Here is a 24,460-nt window from a genome sequence, read left to right as displayed (position 1 = left end):
TTTTAACATAGGATGGTGTGAGGAGGTATGAGAAGTTTCAACCACAAAACACAGCCCTACTAAAGAATCATCAAAATGTACTGTCTGATTACAACAATCACTTTAAAATAAGTACCACTTATTTTTGGACTCACAAAATGTAGAAAAACAAAAATATAGAATTTTGTAAAAGTTTTATCAAAGAACATTTTCATCTCATTATTGTACTGTAAATTATTGAATATGGGATTCTTTAAAGATATATATGTGTTGCATTAGCTTAGACATGTTATATATTGTGTTATGTATATTTTGTTTATCTATTCAATAAAGCTGAAGGATAATGAAGTATTCTTGCTATTCTTGATGTGTGTAATTGAATGTGTAGACTGGTCCTGGGGTAAAAGGTGTTTGAATGAACATTATCATGTATCAATGGAATCTATGTCAGTCAGTGTATCTTGACTAACAATGCTAACTTATAACGTGTTTTGACTACATCAGATTTCTTTGATATAAACACATACATTCTTATGACAACTTTGCATCATAACGACTTTAGGGTGTGCCAACAACATCAATATCAGTGGTATATCTCTTGCATGGTATTGCTTAAAAGTATTTAAATGCAGTGTAAACCACACAGAATTCATTTTCCTATTATGACTCCGTATAGCCTTGTATAGTGCATAGAGTTTTAAACTCTGTCCAGGTGTAAACCCAGAGGTGTTTCCTGTAAGCAATGGATATAGTCACACTCATGGACAGGTGTTTCAGGTGGACACAACGTATGCATTCACATCAGCAGGTGAGGTCTGGGCGGGGCGGACACTGATAACATTTGAAGATTAATTAAATAACCACCTCCCATTACTGTGATAAGACATCCGTGTGTGACTCATGTGATATGTAGGATCATTCATTTCACCATTTTATTTTAAAGGGTATTGATTAGACTAATGACATTGTGCTCTTGGCATTGGCATTACCACCCCTTCTTCATCTCCAATTCACTTTCAGTGCACTTCCATCTCTTTTACTTGTCTACTTTTAAATAGTATCTCAGATTACATATTACAGAAAAACAGCCCTATTGTCAAACTACTCGATGAACTATGTGTGTGATATGTGTTCTAAGATATGTAGTATGTAATGTGATTTACAAACAGTTACATTCTTATTGGTATATTGCAGATTGTACCCTTAATTAATTAAATTAATGTTCAAAGATTGACATTTGAAGTTAAAAAGTTAAAAAGTTTCTTTGACCCATCCAATCATGCATGGGTGCAGTCTCAGGCACATACACACTTCTAGGGCTTGTGAAGCACAAAGTTGGTGCCAATATAAATAGGCTAAACTCCTTCACCACACGTGAGGCTTTTAGGGTGCTTACTAATACACCATCATGACTTTGAATGGTTTCATTAATCAGATCTCAAAGGAACAAACTAAGATTAATTATAATTGGAGTATTGCAGATTGTACCCTGATGTGATTAAATGAATGTTCAAATATTGACATTCAAAGTTAAAATGCATTTAGACCTCTATGAGAAATTGAAAAATAAGCAATATGGCTCAAAAGGTGGCTCAAACACCTAAATTCTTCACATTGCCCATTACAGTGTGAGTCATAGGAAAACTGTTTTAGTGGTAAAGTCTTCACAATTATACATATTTTTCTAGGTTTTCTAGGTCCATGAAACATAACTTGTCAAGGCATCAATAAAACTGGATTTATTTTCATAAATTTGAAATCCTGCAAAATTGTATTACACCTGTTGATTAAGTTAAGAAACTCACAACCTCTCAGTACATTAAATTAATGTTAAAAGATTGAAATTTTAAGTTAAAATGTATTTAACTGTAATTATTAGCTGTTTCTTTAACCATCATGAATTGGTGCAGGCTCAGGCACATACACACTTCTAGGGCTTCTGAAGCACACCGTTGATGCCAATATAAATAGGCTGAGCTCCTGTACCACACGTTTAGGGTGCTTTCTAATACTTCCTTGTGACTTTGAATTATTTCATTAATCTGATCTCAAAGAAACAAACAAAAGATCAAGGCAAGGCCACCTGAATGTCTTTATTAAAATGTCTGGCTAAATAGGCGTGGACACTTGTCAAGGACACAAAGGAATAATGATAAGAAAATAACATGGACTGACTTTACTATCAAGCACCATTAAAAGACTTACCAACAAAAACATATTTTCACTGTTTCATCTTTGTAAGTCTGACTTTTGGATGTGACACTTACAAAAGCTAAGGGGAACAATAACAGATAAAGTCATCAAGTCAGTGTCGATTTGTTAAAGTGTATGCTTGTTGGCTACTCTGTTGTAAAGAAATGTGTCTGGAAATGAATGGTCACTAAAACCATGACAAATTCATGGTAATCCATGGGCCTGGTACTGGTATGCCCAGGTGAAGTCATGAAGGGGTGGACACAATCATTAAGTTGCATTTTACATGTTTGGGCCTGTGTCATTACTGTGTCATTTACTCTACTAATGGGCCATGTGAGCCATTACAAAGCACACAAATTATAACTATATCAAAAAAACATGACGCTGGAAAGTAAGGAAGAGTTTGACCACACCAGGAGAATACTGTACTTCCTATGTGTCACTACACTAAATGACCTTTTGAAAAGGACGTCAAATTAAACGATTGATTTAAGTTAAAAATTTTAATGTAAAAAGGTAACTGAGGGGTTTTGAGCTTCTTAACTGAATCAACAGATGTCAGCAACAGTTGTTTAAAAATGTAATTTATAAAAATAAATTAAATCTGTTATGTATGATTGTAAATACTCTACAACTAAAACAGTTTCCCTATGACTCACACTGTAATGGGCAATGTGAAGAGTTTAGGTGTTTCAGCCATTGGGTGAATATTTTTTATTTCTTAATTTCTCATGGAGGTCTAAACTCTATCCCTGACTGCAAAGAAAAAAGAAAAACAAGTCAAAATACACAGTGCCTTCATTCTATTAAGAATCACCTGTCCTTAGCTACCACTGATGGAATTAGGTAATTACTAGATGCAATTAACCATTACTAACTCAAACTCAGCGATTAATTGAGTCCCAACCATATTCAATATGAAACAGGGCTGATATTTTTATGGGCTTTAAATAAACTTTGAAACTATTTGAGCCACAATCACTCCAAGTCATGTTTTAATGGTGAGGTCTTCATTGTCATATACAGCTTGGTAACTGTGTTAACACTGCCACCATGTGGCAACAAGAGACATTTTCTAAAGGATAATACTGATATGTCTTTTGCTAGTGGCATATCAGAGGCAGTATGTATTTGCATTGCTGTTTGGAGAGGAACCTCTAGTATTCCTTGATTGTGTTTTCACAAAAATTCCCCTGACATTTAAAACACTTCTGCTTGACTGCTGTATAAAGAAATAACGCATCAGCAACTCATCAGAGGTTTTCAACACTGGGGCTCTAAGGTCTTTAGCCACAGCTCTAAGGCAAACTTGGTGCCAGTGCTGACACGCTCCACGTCCTCGCCTTGGGCTGGTGCTCGGTTGCAGAGAACAGATAAGGGCATGGCAGACTCGCTCAGTTCCCCCCTGGAGGAAACCTCCATGACACTGGAAAATAAACACGCACAAAAAGACTGTGTGATGATTTGTAAGACATTAAGACTATAATGGCACATATGGTGCAGAGGATCTGAGAGAGGAACTAAATACATAAGACAATGGGGCTGAACCTCAATATACCGCCCGGTAATAACAATCTATGGTTTGATATAGTATATGAATTTGTACATTCAAGATGTAGAATCTGAGAAGACAATTTCAAACTCGACTTAACATAAAGACCACAACTACACCACAACAACACAAGTGCATTTAATATGGTCAACTGTACCTGACAGACTGAGGCATGTTAGCGGCCAAATGGACAGTGGCCTCTTCACCGTCCACTGCTGATACTATGGCTTTGACCAGGCTGGCGTCCACCCATAGACAACCACTCACTTCTGCAGGCTCTGGTTTCAGGTATGCCTGGGGATTAAAAGAAAGGCATTCCAGATTCAAGATCCTATCAAATAAATGGTGATTCAGTATCTTATAAATGGTAATTCAGTATCACTTAAATGGTGATTTGGTATAATTTTAATGCTGATTTAATATCTTATAAATGGATATTTAGTATCTTACAAATGGTAACTGAAACACACACTACTTCGTTTCATTGTTTGGTTGAAGACCATTCATTTAGTCCTTAATCAAGTAAAATATTCATGACATGGATGCATGTGTAATATGCATGAAAGATGTAAGATATCCTCAGTAAAAAAAGTTTGGGTAATTTCATGTTCTTCTAATACAGTTTCAAGAAGAACAGTTAATACCCACAGAACATAGAATACAGTTTGTGTATAGTGTTATAACGTTCCTTATTAATTGATTTATTTTCAGGGCAAAGAATACATTAAAGATCTATTAAAAGGCTTGAAATGGTCCCACAATTTGCTTTAAAGTATGAAAAATTGTATTTTCAACATGCCTTCAGAATTATGTCTCGAAACGTTGTTTGAGAAAAAGTACAACTACATACTACATATCTAATTCAGCTTAATTCACCAAGCAAGTAGCCTTCTTGGAGTATTATTATAGCTCTTGCAATATCAATACCAAAATCATTTGGAGAACAGTTCCAGCTAAAAACTAAACATTCACTGATTGCACCGCTAGTTGCTTTCAATTCTGGTATGTGTTACAGTGAACTATTTCACGCAGGCAAAACATCTGCTCCAAGACCACCATACCTACCTGAAGCTGGACATGAGAGAGTGAGCTGTGCAACAGCATGTAGGTGACTATGTGATGCCTCTTAGGAAGCCCTCTTGACAACATGGGTGGGTACACCGACTGTAAAGATACACATCAAATGATTTAAACAAAGTAGAAGCAGATGTCTATCTACATTCTGATAAGCAAATTTAAAAAATGCATGTTAGAAAATGAATTTAAGTTATCTGTAAATTACACTCTATTTTATAAATGCATACCCACATTCATTTCTTTGTTCCTGTATTATTGTATGTATATACAGCCGCGGAAAAAATTAAGAGACCACTTCAAAATTATCAGTTTCTCTGGTTTTACTATTTATTGGTATGTGTTAAAGTAAAATGTACATTTTCGTTTTATTCTATAACCTACTGGCAACATTCCTACCAAATTTCAAATAAAAATATTGTCATTTAGATCATTTCATTTAGATCAAGCGGACTGGAGGTTCTTCTAAGTTCGTCTTCTCTGATGAGTCCAATTTTCAGCTTTGCCCAACACATGGTCGTCTGATGGTTAGACGGAGACCTGGAGAGGCCTACAAGCCACAGAGTCTTGCACCTACTGTGAAATTGGACTCATCAGAGAAGACGAACTTAGAAGAATCTCCAGTCCGCTTTGGTTCAATCCTTATGGTCTTTTACAAACCTCAGCCAGGCAAAGTACAACGTTGTCCCGGAAGAAAAACTTGCTTCCTTTTGCTCTGACAATGTTCCCCAACTCTGAGAAGTGTTTTTTCCAGCAGGGCAATGCTCCATGCCACACAGCCAGGCCAGTAAAGGTGTGGATGGAGTACCACCAGATCAGGACCCTGTCATGGCCAGCCCAATTTCGAGACCTGAATCCCATAAAAAAACCTCTGAAATGTGATCAAGAGGAAGATGGATGGTCACGAGCCATGAAAAGAAGCCGAGCTGCTTGAATTCTTGCGCCAGGAGTAGCATAAAGTCACCCAACGGCAATGTGAAAGTCTGGTGGAGAGCATGCCAAGACACATGAAAGTTGTGATTTTAAATCAAGGCTATTCCACCAAATATTGATTTCTGAACTCTTCCTAAGTTAAAGCATTAGTATTGTGTAGTTTAAAAATGAATATGAGCTTGTTTTCTTTGCATTATTCAAGATCTGAAGACACTGCATCTTTTTTGCTATTTTGACCAATTGTCATTTTTCTGCAAATAAATGATCTAAATGACAATATTTTTATTTGAAATTTGGTAGGAATGTTGCCAGTAGGTTATAGAATAAAACAAAAATGTACATTTTACTTTAACACATACCAATAAATAGTAAAACCAGAGAAACTGATAATTTTGAAGTGGTCTCTTCATTTTTTCCGCGGCTGTATATATATATATATATATATATATGCATATATAAATTATATTTTTTCAATGGATTAACTCTTCATTGTACCCTCTGCAAAATTGTTAATGAGGGTCTTATTCCTCAATGTGTTTTCCGAGGCTTAAATAAATCAATCAATCAATCAATTGTTGTTCTCAAAAGCATTATACAGACAGTACAGGGCATTGCAACTTCACAAACAATACAGTTAACCTCATGACACATCATATGGCAAATACACCCACCCCCTAATGGGAAAGGGAAAAGCAATGGATATAGGCATGCTAATGAGAAATAAAACAGTGATAGCATGCAACAATGGAATGATTTTTTAAAACTGAGGGAATGCATTTGGGGTCTTTGAGACCAATGCAGACAGGTGCAGTGCAGTTTCTTCTTTACCTCCCACAGGCCAAGCAACTGAGAGGAAACATCCTTAGAATCTAGCTCAATTCCTGTCTCTTCTCTCAATTCCCTCAGTCCAGCATCCAGTAACTAGCAAGAAACCAAAACAAAATGTCATGGTCTTAGTTTTCCTTATTGAAAAAATGTAACCTACAAGGAGGAGTAGGCTACCAATATGTTTCTTTTGCGTGGCTAATAAGTCCCATATAAATGTAGAGAAATTTAACACAGTAGCCTACCGTTTCATCTAGTTCAACATGACCACCTGCAAAAATGAATGAATGTTATGTGATTAGAAATAGTATCAGAACTCTATCGTCCTTCAATAATTTTAGACATTTCACTTTTATAACACATCAGTGTCATACCTGGTGGAACCCAGGTGTTAGGGAAAATTCTGAGACTGGTCGCCCGTCGGGTCAACAGCAACTTCTGATTTGCTGACTGTAAAAGGATGGCGACACCAACGTCCACCCCACGGCTTAGTATGTCATCAGGGAGAGAAGCTGCCTCCGTGTCTGTCAGATGTTTGAATGGACAGAATCGTGCCCTCTGTGATGATAAAAATGTATTTACAATCGCTCAGATTCAACTTTGACTCCCATTGTATCTTGCCCATATGGTCAACTATTCAGACATTACCCTAAGTTGCGTCCGGCTTCCATTTTCATTGTCATATAAGATAAAGCGATTATTCTCAAGGGAGCAGTTCACTTTCACATGGTCGTCGAGGCTGTTGCGAGCAAAATGCCCAGTGATGCTCTGTAATAAAGCAAAATGATCATGACTTCTGTCAGCTACACAATGTCTGACATTTGGAGGACTAAAAGTAGCCTGCAGCTACTTTAGGAACTAACACCAAACACACAACTAACCTGTACGAACCGCGCGCACTGCGGCACATCCTTATCCCTAGACAGATGCACTAAAATTTTCCGAACCTTTTCCATCAAGACACTGTTAGGCTACATACATTGGAACAAAAGGAAGTAAAATTTGCTTTGTAGTTAGCCAGTTTGCTAACTACTCTGACACATCTCAGCTTTGAAGGGGAAACTAGTCTGGTAGCTTGTAGGCAGGGTTACTGTTGGAAAATTCTGTTTACACTATTGGAAAAAATAAAGCGAAGTTATGCTATGTTACAGTTTCTACATGCGTTGTTCACGACCTGGCAGTGTCAGTGTCAACCCGAATAAAATACTTCCTGGTTATGTCAGAATGGTACCGAAATCTCATTGGCTGTGTGAAATCTACGTAACCTACATGTAACACAAGCTGATTTCTAGTAATACTACCCAGAGGCTACAGTGTGGATCTATTAGTAACATTTCCACCACCTGGAAATTGTTTTCGCTGTGTTGATTTATATTCCTTGATTAATGTTCCTGTTTCTGTGGATTTAACTTATTTTAGTTTAGTGTAAAGTCTTACTACTTCTACTTCTACTTCTTGAACACGAACTTAGGCAACAAAAACAATATGAAGTAAAAAAAATAATAATAACAATAAGTCTGTGTAAATGTGACACTAGCTTTGTGTAAGTATACCCAATGCCATTTTCTAGTAAAAAAAAAAATACAGACTTTTTTTTATTTTCATTTTTTTACTCTTATTTTGCAGTTATGCATTGTGCATTGGTTCCACACATTGTGTGCATTCTCAACCTGTTGCATCCTTGTGTTGCATAATAAGCATCAATCAGTCAAAGAGTAAATGTACTGGACATAGCCAGGTACAGGGGAAATGGTACAGCATCTAGGAAGACCATCAGAGAGAGGAAGATGTGTCTAGGAATGAACCATCACTGAGGTGATATACACTGTATATACTTGAATATAGTTTTTAGTATTGTTCTTATATGCTGTGTTTGTGTTGTGAAATTAAAAAAACACAACTTTAGCTGTGTAACATTAAGACATTCCTCCTTTTGGTGGAATATTACAGGTGTAAGTTCTGGCAAGACAGTGTGACTTGTTGGTCAAATCAGTATTTCATTCAAAACAAATGTTATTGTGAGGTGTACCCAGCACTCATCTATCCACCCAACTCCACATGGACTTAAACACATTATAATGATCAGAAAGTATGATGGCTGGAGCTACCCCAACTGAGGTCAAACACAACAGTCTCCGGAGCTCTCTCTCTCTCTCTCTCTGCTGACAGGCATTTGGTGTGACATAAGTACATTTACTCAAGAACTGTATTTCAGTACAATATTGAGGTACTTGTACTTTTACCTGAAGATTTTAATTTTCTACTCCATTACATATGGATTTCCACTAGTGCTGTAGTAGACCTGTGCTCTAAGAAAAAAAAAACAATTTCATATTGTTATTATATTGTATATAGTCATATTGTAATTATATACAGTCATGGACAAAAATATTGGCACCCCTGCACTTCTGTCAGATAATGCAACACTACTCCCAGGAAAGTGTTGCAATTACAATTACATTGGAAAAACACAAAAAATCTGAGAAATAATGCCTAATCTGACTTTATTCCACATACAACTCAAAAAAGGGCCGGACAAAATTATTGGCACCCTTTCAAAATTATAAGAAATAATTGTATTTTAAGCATGAAATGCTCCTTTAATCTTTATTTAAACTCAACAGTGGCAAGCCACAGATGCTGGTAAAATAGAAATCACATTTGCAACCAGTTAAAATGGAGCAAAGTTGACTCAACCTTTGTGTTGTGTGTTCTGAGCATGGAGTAAAGAAAGAAGAGCAAAGAATTGTCTGAGGATTTGAGAACCAAAATTGTAAAAAAGCATGGACAATCTCATGGCTACAAGTCCATCTCCAGAGATCTTAATGTTCCTGTGTCCACTGTGCGCAGTGTCATCAACAAGTTTACAGCCCATGGCATTGTCACTAACCTCCCTGGATGTGGAAGGAAGAGAAAAATTGATGTGACAGAATGCCACAAAAGATTGTTTGAATGGTGGATAAATAACCTAGAACAACTTCCAAATAAATTCAAGCTACCCTGCAGACAAAGGGTACAACGGTGTCAGCTTGCACTATTTGAATGAAATGGGATTCTATGGTAGGAGACCCAGAGGACCCCACTGCTGACACAGAGACATAAAAAAGCCAGACTGGAGTGACAAAAGTTTCTTGGGGAAGCCAAAATCATTCTGGGAGAACGTCCTGTGGATAGATGAGACCAAAGTACAGCATTTTGGTAAAGCAGTTTACAGACAAGGAAATGAGGCCTTCAAAGAAAAGATCACGGTACCTACAGGCTAATATGGTGGAGCTGGACCGATGTTTTGGGGTTGCTTTGCTGCTTCTGGAACCTGATGCCTTGACTGTGTGCATGGCATCAGGAAATCTGAGGACTTCCAAATAATTTTTGGGCGCAATGTAGGGCCCAGTGTCAGAAAGCTGGGTCTCCGTCAGAGGACATGGGTCTTCCAGCAGGACAATGACCCATAGCACACTTCAAAAAGTACCCAGAAATGGTTAAGACAAAGCACTGGAGAGTTCTGAAGTGTCCGAGAGGAGTCCAGATCTTAATCCCATAGCACAACTGGGGCATGATCTCAAATCAGTAGTTGGGAGAAGGCACCCTTCAAATGTGAGAGACCTGGAGCAGTTGGCAAAAGAAGAGTGGTCCAAAATTCCAGTAGAGAGGTGTAAGACACCTCAGTAATGGTTACAGGAAGCAATTGATTTCAGATATTTGTATTTCTTTATTTTTAAGGGTGTTCTACCCTTTATAAAGTTGAGGGTGGAAAAAATTTTGTCCGGCCCTTTTTGGAGTTTTATGTGGAATACAGTCAGATTTGGCATTATTTCTCAGATTGTTCGTGTTTTCCCAATGCAAACTAAGTAAATAAACATGTAAATACAAAAGCATTTGTAATTGCAACACTTTTCTGGGAGTAGTGGTGCATTATCTGACAGAAGTGCAGGGGTGCCAATATTTTTGTCCATGACTGTATGTCATATCTCTCCATGTCATATTGCTTATGGTGTTTCAGCAGATGAGGCACACACAGTAAACTAATGGTACAAAGATTAATAAAATATTCATTGCCAATAACCATTATGCACTCTATGCCTTTGGCTTAGTATTCCCCTGGAAGCTGTGGAGTCAGATGATTGCTCCATTTAGGAGTCTTGTAATATTGTAACTGTCTACATTTGAGGGGATAAATGCATCATGCTCCACAACTCGCTCAAATTGATCCTTATACGTATTTCCTCAATAATATAATTCCAAGATCAAATGAATGACTTCAGAGTGGTGTGCACAAAACAACTTTTTTGGTGTCATTTTCTTATTTATTGTTAATATGTCGTAATTCATACACAATCTCTACAGTCTCACTGGTTATAACCGATGACTGTGAAAAGGATGGCCAGTTTGGGGTCATGCACGTGCATTCTGAAGAAATTAAGCCAACATTGGTCAGCCATATTGGCCTAATTGGAGCCTGGGTCTGTGCAGCAAGCACTTTTTGGAGCCAGAACATGTGTAGTAAACAGAAAATCAGCCAATTTGACTGGGTTTATTCTTCTTATTTTTTTTTGCCCTTCATGTAAAGGCAAAAACCATGGGGAAAAGAATACTGATCATGCTCATCAGTCTCCACAAGCAGTCTTCAGTAATCAGTTACATTGACAATCATGATCATACATAACAAAAGAGGCAGGTTATACATAATGGTCCAAATAAAGGCATTATAGGCATATACATAGGATATGTGTATCACAATGCATAACAAAGAGTTTTTAAAGAGATAGCAGCCAACAATGTTATGCACCTCCCTGCTTAATTTGGCCTTTTTTTAAATGTCAATCATGCAAATTCTGTAACAGAAATATATGAATACAGCTTATAAGCTTTTTGATCAGTTCACTGTCTCTCCCTCAAGTGGACCAGTTTAAGGCTCTGTACTACAGACTTTAGGCTCTGTAGGACAGAGTGGGTCAGTGGTGGTGCTGGAGACGGTTTTTGGCACAGGGCTGTCCTATATAGAGAGAAGACATAAAACACAAGACACCGAAGACTGAAAGCACATCTCGGCAAACAACTCATACACATGACATGAATATGTTATTACACTCCCATATATTTCCCCTCCAGAGAGTCGTTCAGACCTATGCTTACTCAGAGTACATTGGTGTGTGATCTCAATTTTATAGCACTGAGATAGTATGGAGAATAACAACCATAATAACCATCCGTTTAGGTCTGAAGAATATATGGACAGAAGGGAGTATTTTTTATAACATAATAAGATTTACAGTATGTAGTATTTAGAAAAATAACAACAATCCAACATATAAAACAGTTTCACATCTGAAATACATGTTACTGATATAAAACATACTTACTTCTGAATCACTTGGAGGCAGTGCAACCAACAAATATTTTTTTATGAAAATGGCAAGAAGAGATTCAAACACCAAGATACCAATCAGCCCACCTAAAGTCATATTAACTTTGAACTGCAAAGAAGAGAAGAGGCATATCAATAAGAGATCATGTGAAGGAAAGGTGATGATAGATACATACTTTCTTTATCAATCGAAAAGAACTGAAGAGCTGAAATAAAAACATTCTGTAAAATATTCATTTATTAAAAATATTCAGTCATGTGTACTTAAGCTGTTAAACAATGGTGTTTTACAACATATCAATTGATGAACATTTGAAACATCTGCAAATTCTAACGTTAACCCAGTAAAAGACATTTCTAAGCCCAACCCCGCCCTCGTGACTGTGGGCCCCAGAGCAGTTGCACTGTAGTCACTACTTACGCATCTATGTTCAATTCACAGCGCATTTTTTCCCAAAAAGGACATAGCACTACTTGTATCCCTCTAGAAAATACGCTAGAAGACTTTTTGGCTCATGGGGCTCCCTGGAGAACCCAGAAACATTCTGGAAAAGCCATATCAGGATCTAAGGAGAACTGTTGTTATGACTCAAAAAACTTGTGGAACCAACAACTTTTTTTTTTACAGAGGAGAAGATAAAACGTACCGTAGTACTTTGTGATTTCTTGAAGTCGTGTGCATTCTTGCTCATTAGTGCAACACATGCAAAACTGAATATACAAGTCACAAGGTGAATAATCATGGTGAATTTTATCTGTGGACACAAACATAATCACATTAATTTGAAAAGGCTTCAATACAGTTTTCAGCTTTCTCTTATTGCTCAACTCGCTGTTTTACAGGTACATTCTATGTAGTTATTAGACAAAAGTCTCTTACTGCGGACACTTTGCTACCGCTTGCATGTGACACAACCCCCATCTAGCAGGCTAGTTTCCCCAAAGCATTTAGATGAGATTAACTCTTAAGTATACTTCTGCAGACAGCATGCGTGCAGTTTTCACATGGTTCTGATGGCAAGAATTCCGTCATTTGCCGTAAAATACAGAAGGACATTTTAACCACTGGCCCAGCACCATTTGTCATTGCACTACAAATGGAACTGCACTGTTCTCGTGTGTTGACTAAAAAAAAATTAGTGCTGTCAGTTTAACGCGTTATTAACGGGGTTAACTCAAAATCCATTTTAACGCCGTTAATTTTTAGCGCGCGATTAACGCGTTTTTAGATTAACGCTCTTTTTGGCCTGCAAACTGAGTAGTAGGCTAACGTTACGTCGAGTGAATGGTGAGCGTGATACGGCTAAATGGATGATAAAAAAGCGTCTGAATAGAAAGTTTACCTTTAAAAGTTGTGTTGTGCAAAAGAAGCGAGTCTGAAAATGTCAACAGGCAGCTGGCTCCAAGCACAGAAGTAGTAGGCTTACATTGTATTGGTAACCTAACTGTTACGGCTCATTGTTTTTGAAATAAGAGGCCTAACTTCTATGTTCACAGCAAACTTAAAAAATAAATATATTAAGCCATGGTTTACCTGCACTATAAGCTGAGTCCTTGTTTATCTGAAATGTGCACTTTATAATTTTATTTTGTACCGCCCTGTTTGGAATGATGTTTTTCAATTAAATAAAACATTGCATAAAGCAAGCCAATCCAGTTTTCCATGTTGATAAGAGCATTAAAATAAAAAAAAATGATGGAAAAAAATAATTGAAGGTAGCCTACATTTAGAAAAGATAAAAATGTGCGATTAATCGCGTTTAATTTTGAGTTAACTATGACAAAAATGCGATTAATCGCAAATAAATATTTTAATCGTTTGACAGCACTAATACAAATACTTACTATTTTAAATCTGTATGCAATTGGAGTCATCCACACCTGTCCCTGAACAACACTGTCTGGTATTGTAGTCTCAATGTATCATGTTAAAAGGAATATCTGCATCTCTAGAGCACTTATCCCCTTCATTCAAGAACATACTCACCTCTCCCTGAGCAATGTAACATCCAACTCCCAAAATATTCCAGAACAGTGGTTCTTAACCTTTTTGGAGGTACTGAACCCTGCAAGCTTCATCAGTGCATTCGCCGAACCCTTCGTAATTTGAAAAATAAAATATGATTTCTTCAAAACGTAGGTATGTATAAAAACGGCCCGACATTCCTAGTGTGAACCGGGCTATACTGCGTGTGTCTTGACCCCTGCTGAACCCCTGAGAGTGGCTCAACGAACCCCTGGGGTTCGATCGAACCCAGGTTAAGAACCACTGTTCCAGAACATTCAGAAGCTGTTCCTGCTTTGCAAAAGCTTTGTCTGCAGAAGTATATACCCCTTGCACGTTGCAATATTGAAGGCAAATTCTATTAGGAAATGAATTTTAAGTTTCAGGTTGTGTGTAAGTGTGTGAGAGAAAGAGAGAGAGAAGGACCTACCAAACAACGTGTTGGCATTACCCAAGCAAGCAGAAGATGGAGTCCTGAGATCAAGACCTAAATACACAGGCCATAGGAGGAACATACAAAAGATATAAGGGCAGGACATCCCACCTGACAGCAATTAATAAGACGGCATAAACCAAAGGATGACTCTTCTGTAATAATCTATCTGAGTAAAAGCTTTCTGAATCTGCATGCACACTCTTACCCAGATTGCACATGGAATAACCACCAATATTTCCCGTTTGAACAATTGGATGTCAATGTTTAAGTGCCTCAGCTTCTCCTCTAGTACAAGTGCCAACGCCCCAATACCGAGTTCAATTAACTGGAAAATAAAGACAACGACGATTATTGAACAATAATGATGCATATTTTTTCAGCAACCACGTGCCATTTCGTGTAAGTAGCCTACAATATGCCGGGAATTCCACGACAAATGTAACTTCGCAAACGCTAAGCACAACACTTGCAGTAAGAGTGTTCAATTGTTATAAAGAAAGGTAAACGTGACATGGGAATGACAATGCTTTTAAGTCAACTTTCTCACCCCAAACACTGCAAATGCGTGTTTCATGGCCATCTCTGTAACAACCTGTAAGCCAAAATAAAAAAAAGATATGTAATTAATCGAGTCACACGCGAAACAGCCATGGCTTTTAAAATACATAATGTTCAAAATTACAACCTGTGGCTAGGATACCAACGGAGACATCGATGTCCGTAAGTAAGTCAACAAACAAAGTGTTGGAATCAACCTACCTTGTGTTGCACAGGCTTTTCAATCACACAGCGTTTATATACAGCATGAAGACCTCCTCTCAGAGCAACTGATCCGCCGCGGAAACATCAGTTGATGAACACGCCCAGGTGACGTAATGTTGGATAATGCAGAGTACAGTAGGCAGTACTGCTACCCTGCTTCTTCCCACTCTCATTACTCTTTTCTTTATGTTAAATATATTAATTATATTCGTTATCTACAGCCAGATGCTGTTGGTTACAAAGAGGCATCTATGTGAACTATACATGCAAGTTCATTACCTTCTTGAAAGAAAATGTTTTTTCAGCACTAATACTTAATTCATTCCTTCCTCTTTTCTTTTCTTTTTCTTTTGCAAAAGCTGCTCTGACACCCATGACTTCTGAGAAAACCCTCCCTGTAGTGGATGGGTCATTCCTTACACTCCCATCACCTTCCCCAACTCTCATGAAGATGCAGGTTAGGGTTTCCCAGTTCTTTTTCTGGGGATCCAAAGCACTGCATGTTAGGTGTGTCCTATCTGTACTGCATCACCATCACTGAACCTTTATGTAAAAAAAAATCCCCAGAGATTAACTTTTCTATGCATATCAAAAGGGGTACAATAGAGAGCTGATCTCCTCCAAGTCACAAGTCATGCATCTAAACTTGCTGAAAAAACCTGCTGAAAGTATGCAAACATACCAAATGCCATCATGTTCCTTGAAGAAGAAATTTCAAGGTATAAAACTGTGAGGATGCTAGTACCATTAAACAAAAGCTTATTTGACAGGCAGGTAGAAACATTCATGTTTTCTGCTGATTTTTATACTCCCAGTTGGTGCTTTTCTTTAGTAAGTGAAATTAGTACAAATGCAAGAAAAAAAGAATACTTACTTTTATTTTGGTACATAGCATTGCTTTCAATAGTTCAGATGCTTCTGCAAATCGTTCAAATAAAAACAAATAAATAAATAAAAGCGGTGAGTCTTGTTAGCAACATGAACAGATAAGTTAGATATAGCATACACAGCTGCTTATGAATGAGCTGCTGGATATAACATCAGTTCTTCAGTATTGCTTTTTATGCTCAAAAAAGTGCAAATTTCAGTGATTTTGTAGTGATAACAATCTCATATTAACATAACTAATCAGCTGTTTATATCAGTTCCGTGCCTCTATCACATGGATGGCAAATTGAGGCACAGCAGCATGACACAGGTCACTTTTGATAGAGATTATTTCCAAACACTGTTAATGACTTAAGAATATAATAATCAAGTGACTTGTATTAATATATTCCTTGTATGAATTATGTGCTTATGAAAGAAGGAGCACAGCTTTTCTGTGTGTGTGTGTAACTAGAATATTAGGTGCCACTAAGTCTGCATATGAACAAGAGCATGTTTAGACCAGAGGAGATAAGAAAGGAACTGTGCTTCTTCCGACCTTGTGCAAAACTGCCATCCTTGCAAGACAGGGAGCCTCGGACGTGAGAAATCCACCACGTGATCATCCCTGCTCAAAGCTAAACTTCTGACTATATAAACTTGGTGCGAAGAGTTTATCATGGCTTCACTGTCAGCCTCGGCTGGGAGGGGAGCCCAATTGCAATTGTTGTTGTTTGTCTGTCTAATAAATATACTTTCATGCAGCTCCGGAGTCCTGAGGTAACTAGGGTGATTTTTCACCTATCATAATTGGGGGCTCGTCCGGGATTCCAACATCCTCTTCGACTCTCCTTGCTGGTCTAATCATCAGGAACTGAACCGTATGGAGGAGTACGAGACTCCGTTTTTTCTAAAGACCTCCAAATTGAATTGGATGGAGGCCAGGGCCTGCCAGCGAGGAGAGCCGAGAGTGAAGGAATTGAATTTGACTATAGGGGGTGGACTCCGAGCTGTTTGTGAGTATATTGGTTGTTTTATGTAAGTGTACGACAGTATATGGTTCTTGTTTGTGTCGGTTTTGCGTACACTTGTCTTCAGGTGGGGTTTGTGACTAACTTTTTGCCTGTTTGCCGTGGGGTGGAAAGGGGAACTAAGGTTCATGGAGGGATTTATTCCTGTTTGCCCCGTGTGTTGAACGAATTGCAAGAGTTAGAGAGACTCCTGTCTGTAATTTTCCTATTCAGAGATGCGCTAAGGTTATATAATACTGTTCACGTACCTGCTATTTGCCTTATGTGAAGGATAGCACCTTGTTTGAAGGGAAAAAAAGGGTACCGTTCGAAAGGTTATATGTAAAGTATGCCAATTGCCTTATGTGAAGGATAGCGCGCACTATATGGTTATATAAGCACTGTTCACCTTCCGGTTGTTTGCCTTGTATGAAGGGTGGAAGGAAGGGTACCGTTAAGTTTTGTTTTAAACGGTAAAGGTTATATGTAAAGAATGCCATTTTCCTTATGTGAAGGATAGTGCTTGTGTCTGAATTTGAAAACTTCCTAGGCCTATTTTCTCCGGATATTTCTGTATACATTCCTGTTCGCCTTGAATGAAGGGAACACACTTTTCACTTTCTGTTTTCCTGTTGGGCCTTCTGGTAGGCCTCTTGGTGCATTGTTAAAAAATAAAAAAAAGGGCTATAAAGAAGGATATAGTCTGAAACATATAGAGACATACCTGTCTAGCCGGATTTTAACAATAAGAAAAAATGGGAAACAAGGGATCTAAAATTGATGATATATCCCAGTTAGAAGGGGACATGAAACATATGGCAATACAAGAAAATGCTGACTGTGTAATGCACAGACATATGTGGAAACAAGATTTTGGATTTTAAGGAGTCTCTTTAAGAGATAAAGAAAAGGAGTCAGAGATACTCTAATATACTAATACTTGTGTGTTATTTTCCTGTGGGGTTGAGACAAACTTTTTACAATGGGTAAAACCAGATGAATATAGTTATAATCTATGTAATTAAAGATTTGTCATTACTGAGATGCCTTGACCCGGAACCAGTAGGGGATTGATCACCCCAGGGAAATTCCCTGGCCTCAACCTCCTCAGAAAACGAGTGAGATGGAGGACCTCTGGTCGGGCTCGGGTTGACTCAGCATTGCGATCTCAAACACAAACTATGAGAGTCTGAAAATAGAAACATAACTAACCCTAGTGTGAAGAATAAACTAAAGGTAATTTAAAAGGTTTCAATATCAGTTATTAGGTATTAAGAGAAATACATAAAATGACTTAGAAATGGGTAAAGGTGCGTCAAAATCAGAAGACGTACATGATAAGAGATGGATTTAAAATGTCTACAACAAGAAGAAAATTGTAAACACAGATTTGAAAATGTTTTTGCATTATTGGTTGCGCCAAACAGAGAAAAGCTTACGTTAATGGTGGCAAGAGAGCCAATGATTTTTTGTTTTGTTTTGTTTTGTGTGACTTTGGTGCCTGCAGAACCAGAGCCTCAGTAACCAGAGAATAACATGCACAGAACAGAAAAAGAATGAGACATCTAAAAGCAGTCATACACATAACCCATTACTTTTGAAGAGTCTGAAACGGGACAGATATTTAAAATGCAGATTATGTTTAAAAAACATGCTCTACAAACTTATTAGGAAGAGATATGATGTGGGTTGGGCATTACAATTGTTCCAACAATACATGGGTTTTAGAATAAATTAAATAATGTTGTCCCAAAATGTTATGTATAGAATATACACTGTTTAGGCCAAACGATTTAAAGAGAAATGTAAGCCTGTGACACTAACTATATTAACTTAGATTGATGCATTGGACTAACACAGGATGGGTGGGGGCTGAGTGCTGGCTCAAAAGACTATATTCTCAAGCCATGAGCTCAAACTTAGCTACAGTTCGAGAGACCGTCAATTGTTGTTGAACATCTTGTGCTGTTCTCCAGATAAGAAGATTTTAGCAGAAACAAGGCCACAAAATTAGCAGCTGTGGTTCACTAAAGTAAAGCTATCTTTTAAAAAGCACCTTTGCCAGACACAAAGAAATAAATTATACATTTTCTGGAAATAACTTAATTATGTAGATAATGGATTCCAAACCATGCGTTAGAAACACAAATGTTGCAGAGTTTACTTTATTCTCAGACCATGTCAGCTGGAGATATTATTAAAAAGCCTGAAGTGGGAAGGCAAGCATTTGATCACATTAAGAAACTATTGGTTAGTTCTACTGTCTTAGCATATACACGACAAAGCCATTCGTACAAGCTGTAGACTGTAAAAAAAAAAAAAAAAGGAAAAAGGTTGTATGATATTTGTGTTAATGCATAAGTGGGGACTTAAAGTTGAGACCAGTGGCATATTATTCAACACGGCTAGATCCAGTAGCCCAAGCAATGTCTGAATGTTTACAAGTAGGAGTGGCTGCAGCCTTGACGGTGCAGGCCTCTGCTCCTATTGTACTAAACAGACACTTACACTGAAAGTTCCACATGCTTATTTTTTATTTAATTTGTTTTGCTCTCACAGCCTCATATCACTTTTGAGCACTGCGTGACATTTAAGCCAGCTACACTTTTACGTACAGCACAAACAGATAAAAACTATGGCAGCCAGCGCTGACCTACAAGATATGCCTTTTTCCAAAAGAGATATAACCATTGTTGATGGTTCAAGCAAACAAACCTTGAACACATAGCCACTACTTCCACACTATTCCGCACAGGCAGCGGAACTGATTGCCCTGATTGTGCACACAGGTGCAAAAGGGTTTAATTGAGAAACCACAAAGCAGACAAGGCCACTAACCAGGCAGAAGGTTTTTTTTCTTTTATTATGATTTTAGTAATCCAAGAAGCCTATTGGAACATCAGGTTCTGATACGATGTTGACCATTATTTTACTCCCGATATTGCTATTGCTGCTTGCTTTTATTCATTTTATGTAAAACACTTTGAACTACAACAACCATCTGACACATACACATTTGAAGAATTAAAACACACAATACTAAAACATATGCTGCAATATTGAGCCATGGTGAAAACATGCCTCAATAAGAGGGGATAGTAAGCATCTATTTTTAGTTCTTGTTTTTATTTTTTTGAGAAAGAAAGTTAATCATTCATCATTGATTTTATATTGTTTTACTTCTTATTGAATTATGTAGTTTGAAAGATGTTTTAACATTCAGTTATAGATTTTATTGAGTTAAATCCCAACGAAGAAAGAAATATTGTCTAGCCATAGACAATCACTGCCCATACAACCTCCAGTCAGCCGGACTGGTAGAAAAGAAAGAACCGATCTATTGAAAGCCAATTCAGAGAGAGAAATTAGTGATATTAAGCATGCATGTAGATATCACTGTTTGAAATGATGTATGGAAGAATCTATACTGCCTAAACTCTTAAACCATTTGCCAAAACAGACGAAGAGATTGAAAATACTTGGCAAAGATGATATTTGAAACTAAATGCTCTCAGACTTCTCCCCCCTACACAGGAACACTGTGAGGCTGAATCCAAGGTTGGGCCAGGAGATTGGGTCCTAATCAACAGCCTCTAAAAAAAAAACACTTCCACTTGCCCAAGTGGGACAGAGCAGACCAAGTGCTACTGTCAACATCTACCACAGTCAAAATAGCTGAGAGAGCCACGTGGATACATCTGACTCACTGTAAACGGGTAAGCCTGCAGATGGCGGATGCAGAGGAGTAAGGACCATCTTTCTTTGCTGTTTCCAGGTATTGCCCGCAGTGACAGAAAGACCAGTCTACAAAGGGGGGTTGATGTATAGATTCTTCTCGTCTCAAACGCTGGCAGTAGATATAGTACTGTCCTGTGGGATTAGAACCGAGTGGAAATTGTGGAGTAAAAGGTCTATTCCTCTGCAAAGTCATGGGAGGTTACGCAAAGTGGGCCAAAGTATGTGGGGGACTCCTAGCAACAACTGTGAGATTTTACATTGTTGGTCTAATAACATGCTTATAAATGATAGCTATACAACATCACTGTTCACATTTTAACTGGCCCTTCATGCCAGACAATGCTTCACCACCTCCACACATCATTAGCAAAGATGCTCTGTTTGAATGCTATTTAAAACCTGGGGAAAAGAACGATGCACAACTAGGACACTGGACACAATGTAAAACCATTACATATGTGCTTGATCATGGAAGAGAAATACAGTTAAATACTTCATCTGAATGTAAAACTGCGGGGATGTGTTTGAATGGCAGACTTCTTGAAGTACAGGATATAGCTATAGCTGATATGTGGTGGTTATGTGGGAATGGTGAACTAAGAGCTACACTGCCTGTGGGTTGGTCTGGGACTTGTGCTTGAACAATGTTAGTACAACCTTTTCAGATTACCCCCAGGTCCAAGATACATCAGTACCTGAGGAACGTTCCAATGCATTCCGTACGAGGGAGGAGAGACAGCGGGATCTGGTTTCGACAGCCTGGGCATTCCCTGAGGCATTCCAGACGACTACAAGGCATTGAACCCAGCAGCAAATGGCCTGGCATCTACCCTCTGCCCCTGGTGCGTCATCGGAGCACACACAGATTGGATTAATTTCCTTTACTACGCTGAGATGATATTCCAAAACCTGACCAGAGACGGACTACAAACAATCAGAGAAGAACTACACACCAACTCCAGGGTAACACGGCAAAACACGGCTGTGCTTGAGATCCTCACTGCTGAGAATGGAGGCATTTGTGTCATGCTTGGTACTGACCAATGTTGCACACATGTCCCTGACAACACCAGAGATGGGAAAGACTTAGATCTGATCCTACAAATAAAAAGCAAGCGAGTTCTGGCACGCATGATTGGTTTAGTGCCCTGTCGACAATGTTTTCCTCATGGGAAGGAATGTTGATGTCTTGTGTGGGAGTGATTTTGGTTATTCTTTACGTGTTGGCTACCTGTGCATGCTGTGTAGAACCCTGTATACAGAAGATGGTGGCTGGAATGATTAAAACTGCTGACGACGAATACCTTGCCTTACAAATACGTAGCCTGTGCCTCTGATGGAAACTTTGCTTAATAATTACTTACTAAGGTAGATGAAACAATGCTCATTAATGACCTCTGTTCCGAAAATCCATGTGATGAAGCTCAGAATGATGATTTTGAAGTTATCCATTGAAATTGATAATTAATGCTTAAGAAAGATGATTTGTGATTTTGATTGTGTTTGTAATTTTTGATTATCCATTGAAACGGATAAAAGGAAGGATTGATAGAGATTATTTCCAAACACTGTTAATGACTTAAGAATATAATAATCAAGTGACTTGTATTAATATATTCCTTGTATGAATTATGTGCTTATGAAAGAAGGAGCACAGCTTTTCTGTGTGTGTGTGTAACTAGAATATTAGGTGCCACTAAGTCTGCATATGAACAAGAGCATGTTTAGACCAGAGGAGATAAGAAAGGAACTGTGCTTCTTCCGACCTTGTGCAAAACTGCCATCCTTGCAAGACAGGGAGCCTCGGACGTGAGAAATCCACCACGTGATCATCCCTGCTCAAAGCTAAACTTCTGACTATATAAACTTGGTGCGAAGAGTTTATCATGGCTTCACTGTCAGCCTCGGCTGGGAGGGGAGCCCAATTGCAATTGTTGTTGTTTGTCTGTCTAATAAATATACTTTCATGCAGCTCCGGAGTCCTGAGGTAACTAGGGTGATTTTTCACCTATCAACTTTGCACCCTCCTCTTGGAAAATGAAAAGCATCCAACAGTTATTGAGCTGCAAGCAACTGTAAAGAGTCTCTGCTAATATCAATGTGTGTGTGTGTGTGTGTGTGTGTGTGTGTGTGTGTATGTGTTTGTGTGTGTTTGTGTGTGTAGGTGTGCGTGTAGGTGTGTGTGTGTGTGTGTGTGTGTGTGTGTGTGTGTTCTATACCAGGCTTACTGTGTCACATGCTAGCATTTTCCCAGCACGCAGAAGAATGAGACCTGAACTTAAAATCTATGAGTAAAAATGAAAATAATTTAACTTTATTTTCTCTCCACAGAACCATTCTTAGCTAATGTGATCATGTTTTTTTAGGTTTGTGGCATGCAATGTGTGATTCTTTTTGTAGAGTCTAAAGACTTATAGAAAATAATAGCTTTTTCTCGGTCAGCCTTTAATCGAATGTAATAAGTAACATTTCTTTGATGAAGTAATTCAAATAGTTACATTCCTAAATTACACTACATTTAAGTAACTTATTACATTTAAGTAACTTGTACTACTCTTTAACCTATTTTGTCTCAAAAGAAACTTTTACACACCTGGTAAGTGGTAATGAAACACCAGAAAGGAGGTATACATAAATGCGAAAGTGGGGTGAGTGACAGTTGACGATAGCCCCATGGCATCCTCCCAAGCTTTTTTTTTTTGAAAAATATCATTGAGTGATCAGAAAAAAGGCACTATTTATTAGTATAACAAGTAAAAATACATCAGCTTCCTTAACAAAATACACAATGCCCTAATGGCAGACTAACCAAAATTCAAAGTTTAGAATGTGTGCTTACAAGTTTTACATTGGAAAATGTGTGTAAGGTGAAAATTCACACTCAAGTTTACCTCGGACTCCAGAGTTATGTATTAGTATCTTTATATCAAATATGCATCTCGGGCTCACTCAGGTCTTGGCAGACAAGAGAGAAGCACAGGCTCACTCTCATCTTGGAGGACGAGAGAGAAAGCCCGGGCTCACTCCCAGACTGTAGGAGACGAGAGAGAAGCCAAATTAAACACAACACCCAAGGTTTATATAGGTTGAGGTTAGTGTTTCTCTGATGCCAAAGCATTATGTCAACTGAGATCAACTGCATCAGCAAGGCAAAAAAATAAGGACTAGTAGTTCTCAGCCATCACTTACGCACACACAGAAGGCAAACTTTTAAGCACACACACAGCGTTTGAAATGTCAGCACTTAAGAATCAAAGACATACAGAATCTAAAACAGCGTCATGTTTCAGCTCACAAAGGCATATGATTAACAAACATACATACTTGATTAAAGTCAGATTTTCACATTTCTCTATTAATGTGCATATTAAATGTACACATATGTGCATATGAAACATACACATACAGTATGTGCATAGGAAATTTACTTCACTTTCAGTTCATTGACAAATATCACGATAAGTGCCCAAGTGGTGTGCTGATGGCCCCACTCCCCTCCTTTAGGGTGATGTAGGAGCAGTGACCTCCTCCACAGTAAGCAGAGGAACAGTACTGCTTTCGTCAGCACCGGTTTCAGTGATGACGAAACAAACGGGACCCCCCTAAAAGACAGAGAGAAATATTTTCACTCTATTGTTGGTTCCAATACCGAAGATTGGTGGAGACTGGAATCAATCAGGAAACAGGTTTTATTCTGGCAATGATGCGCAGAGAGGAA

General features: G+C 38.1%; 1 protein-coding gene across 1 annotated transcript; it reads right to left on the bottom strand.

The window, feature by feature from the left end:
• Positions 1 to 2,067: 2,067 nt before the first annotated feature.
• nudt17 (nudix (nucleoside diphosphate linked moiety X)-type motif 17) lies at positions 2,068 to 7,744 on the bottom strand. Its single transcript, XM_080858311.1, has 8 exons — positions 7,441 to 7,744; positions 7,208 to 7,327; positions 6,934 to 7,117; positions 6,805 to 6,830; positions 6,563 to 6,655; positions 4,793 to 4,891; positions 3,885 to 4,021; positions 2,068 to 3,601 (listed from the first exon to the last, which is right to left on the bottom strand). Exons 1-8 carry the CDS (start codon positions 7,513 to 7,515, stop codon positions 3,439 to 3,441), a joined length of 897 nt encoding a protein of 298 aa, XP_080714437.1. The 5' UTR covers positions 7,516 to 7,744; the 3' UTR covers positions 2,068 to 3,438.
• Between the last annotated feature and the right edge of the window lie 16,716 nt (positions 7,745 to 24,460).

The sequence above is a fragment of the Sprattus sprattus genome, assembly GCF_963457725.1.
Source record: "Sprattus sprattus genome assembly, chromosome: 19".
In the NCBI taxonomy this organism is placed as follows: Eukaryota; Metazoa; Chordata; class Actinopteri; order Clupeiformes; family Clupeidae; genus Sprattus; species Sprattus sprattus.
The sequence above is the reverse complement of the archived record's forward strand: the minus strand, read 5'-3'. Positions and strand labels throughout refer to the sequence as shown.

Excerpts from the sequence above, each read along its gene's own strand:
- nudt17 (XM_080858311.1), bottom strand. The coding sequence starts at position 7,515 with ATGGAAAAGGTTCGGAAAATTTTAGTGCATCTGTCTAGGGATAAGGAT. Across the intron at positions 7,328-7,440 it reads AGTGCGCGCGGTTCGTACAG|AGCATCACTGGGCATTTTGC; the intron begins GTTAGTTGTGTG and ends GCTTTATTACAG. Across the intron at positions 4,892-6,562 it reads AGTTGCTTGGCCTGTGGGAG|TCGGTGTACCCACCCATGTT; the intron begins GTAAAGAAGAAA and ends GTATCTTTACAG.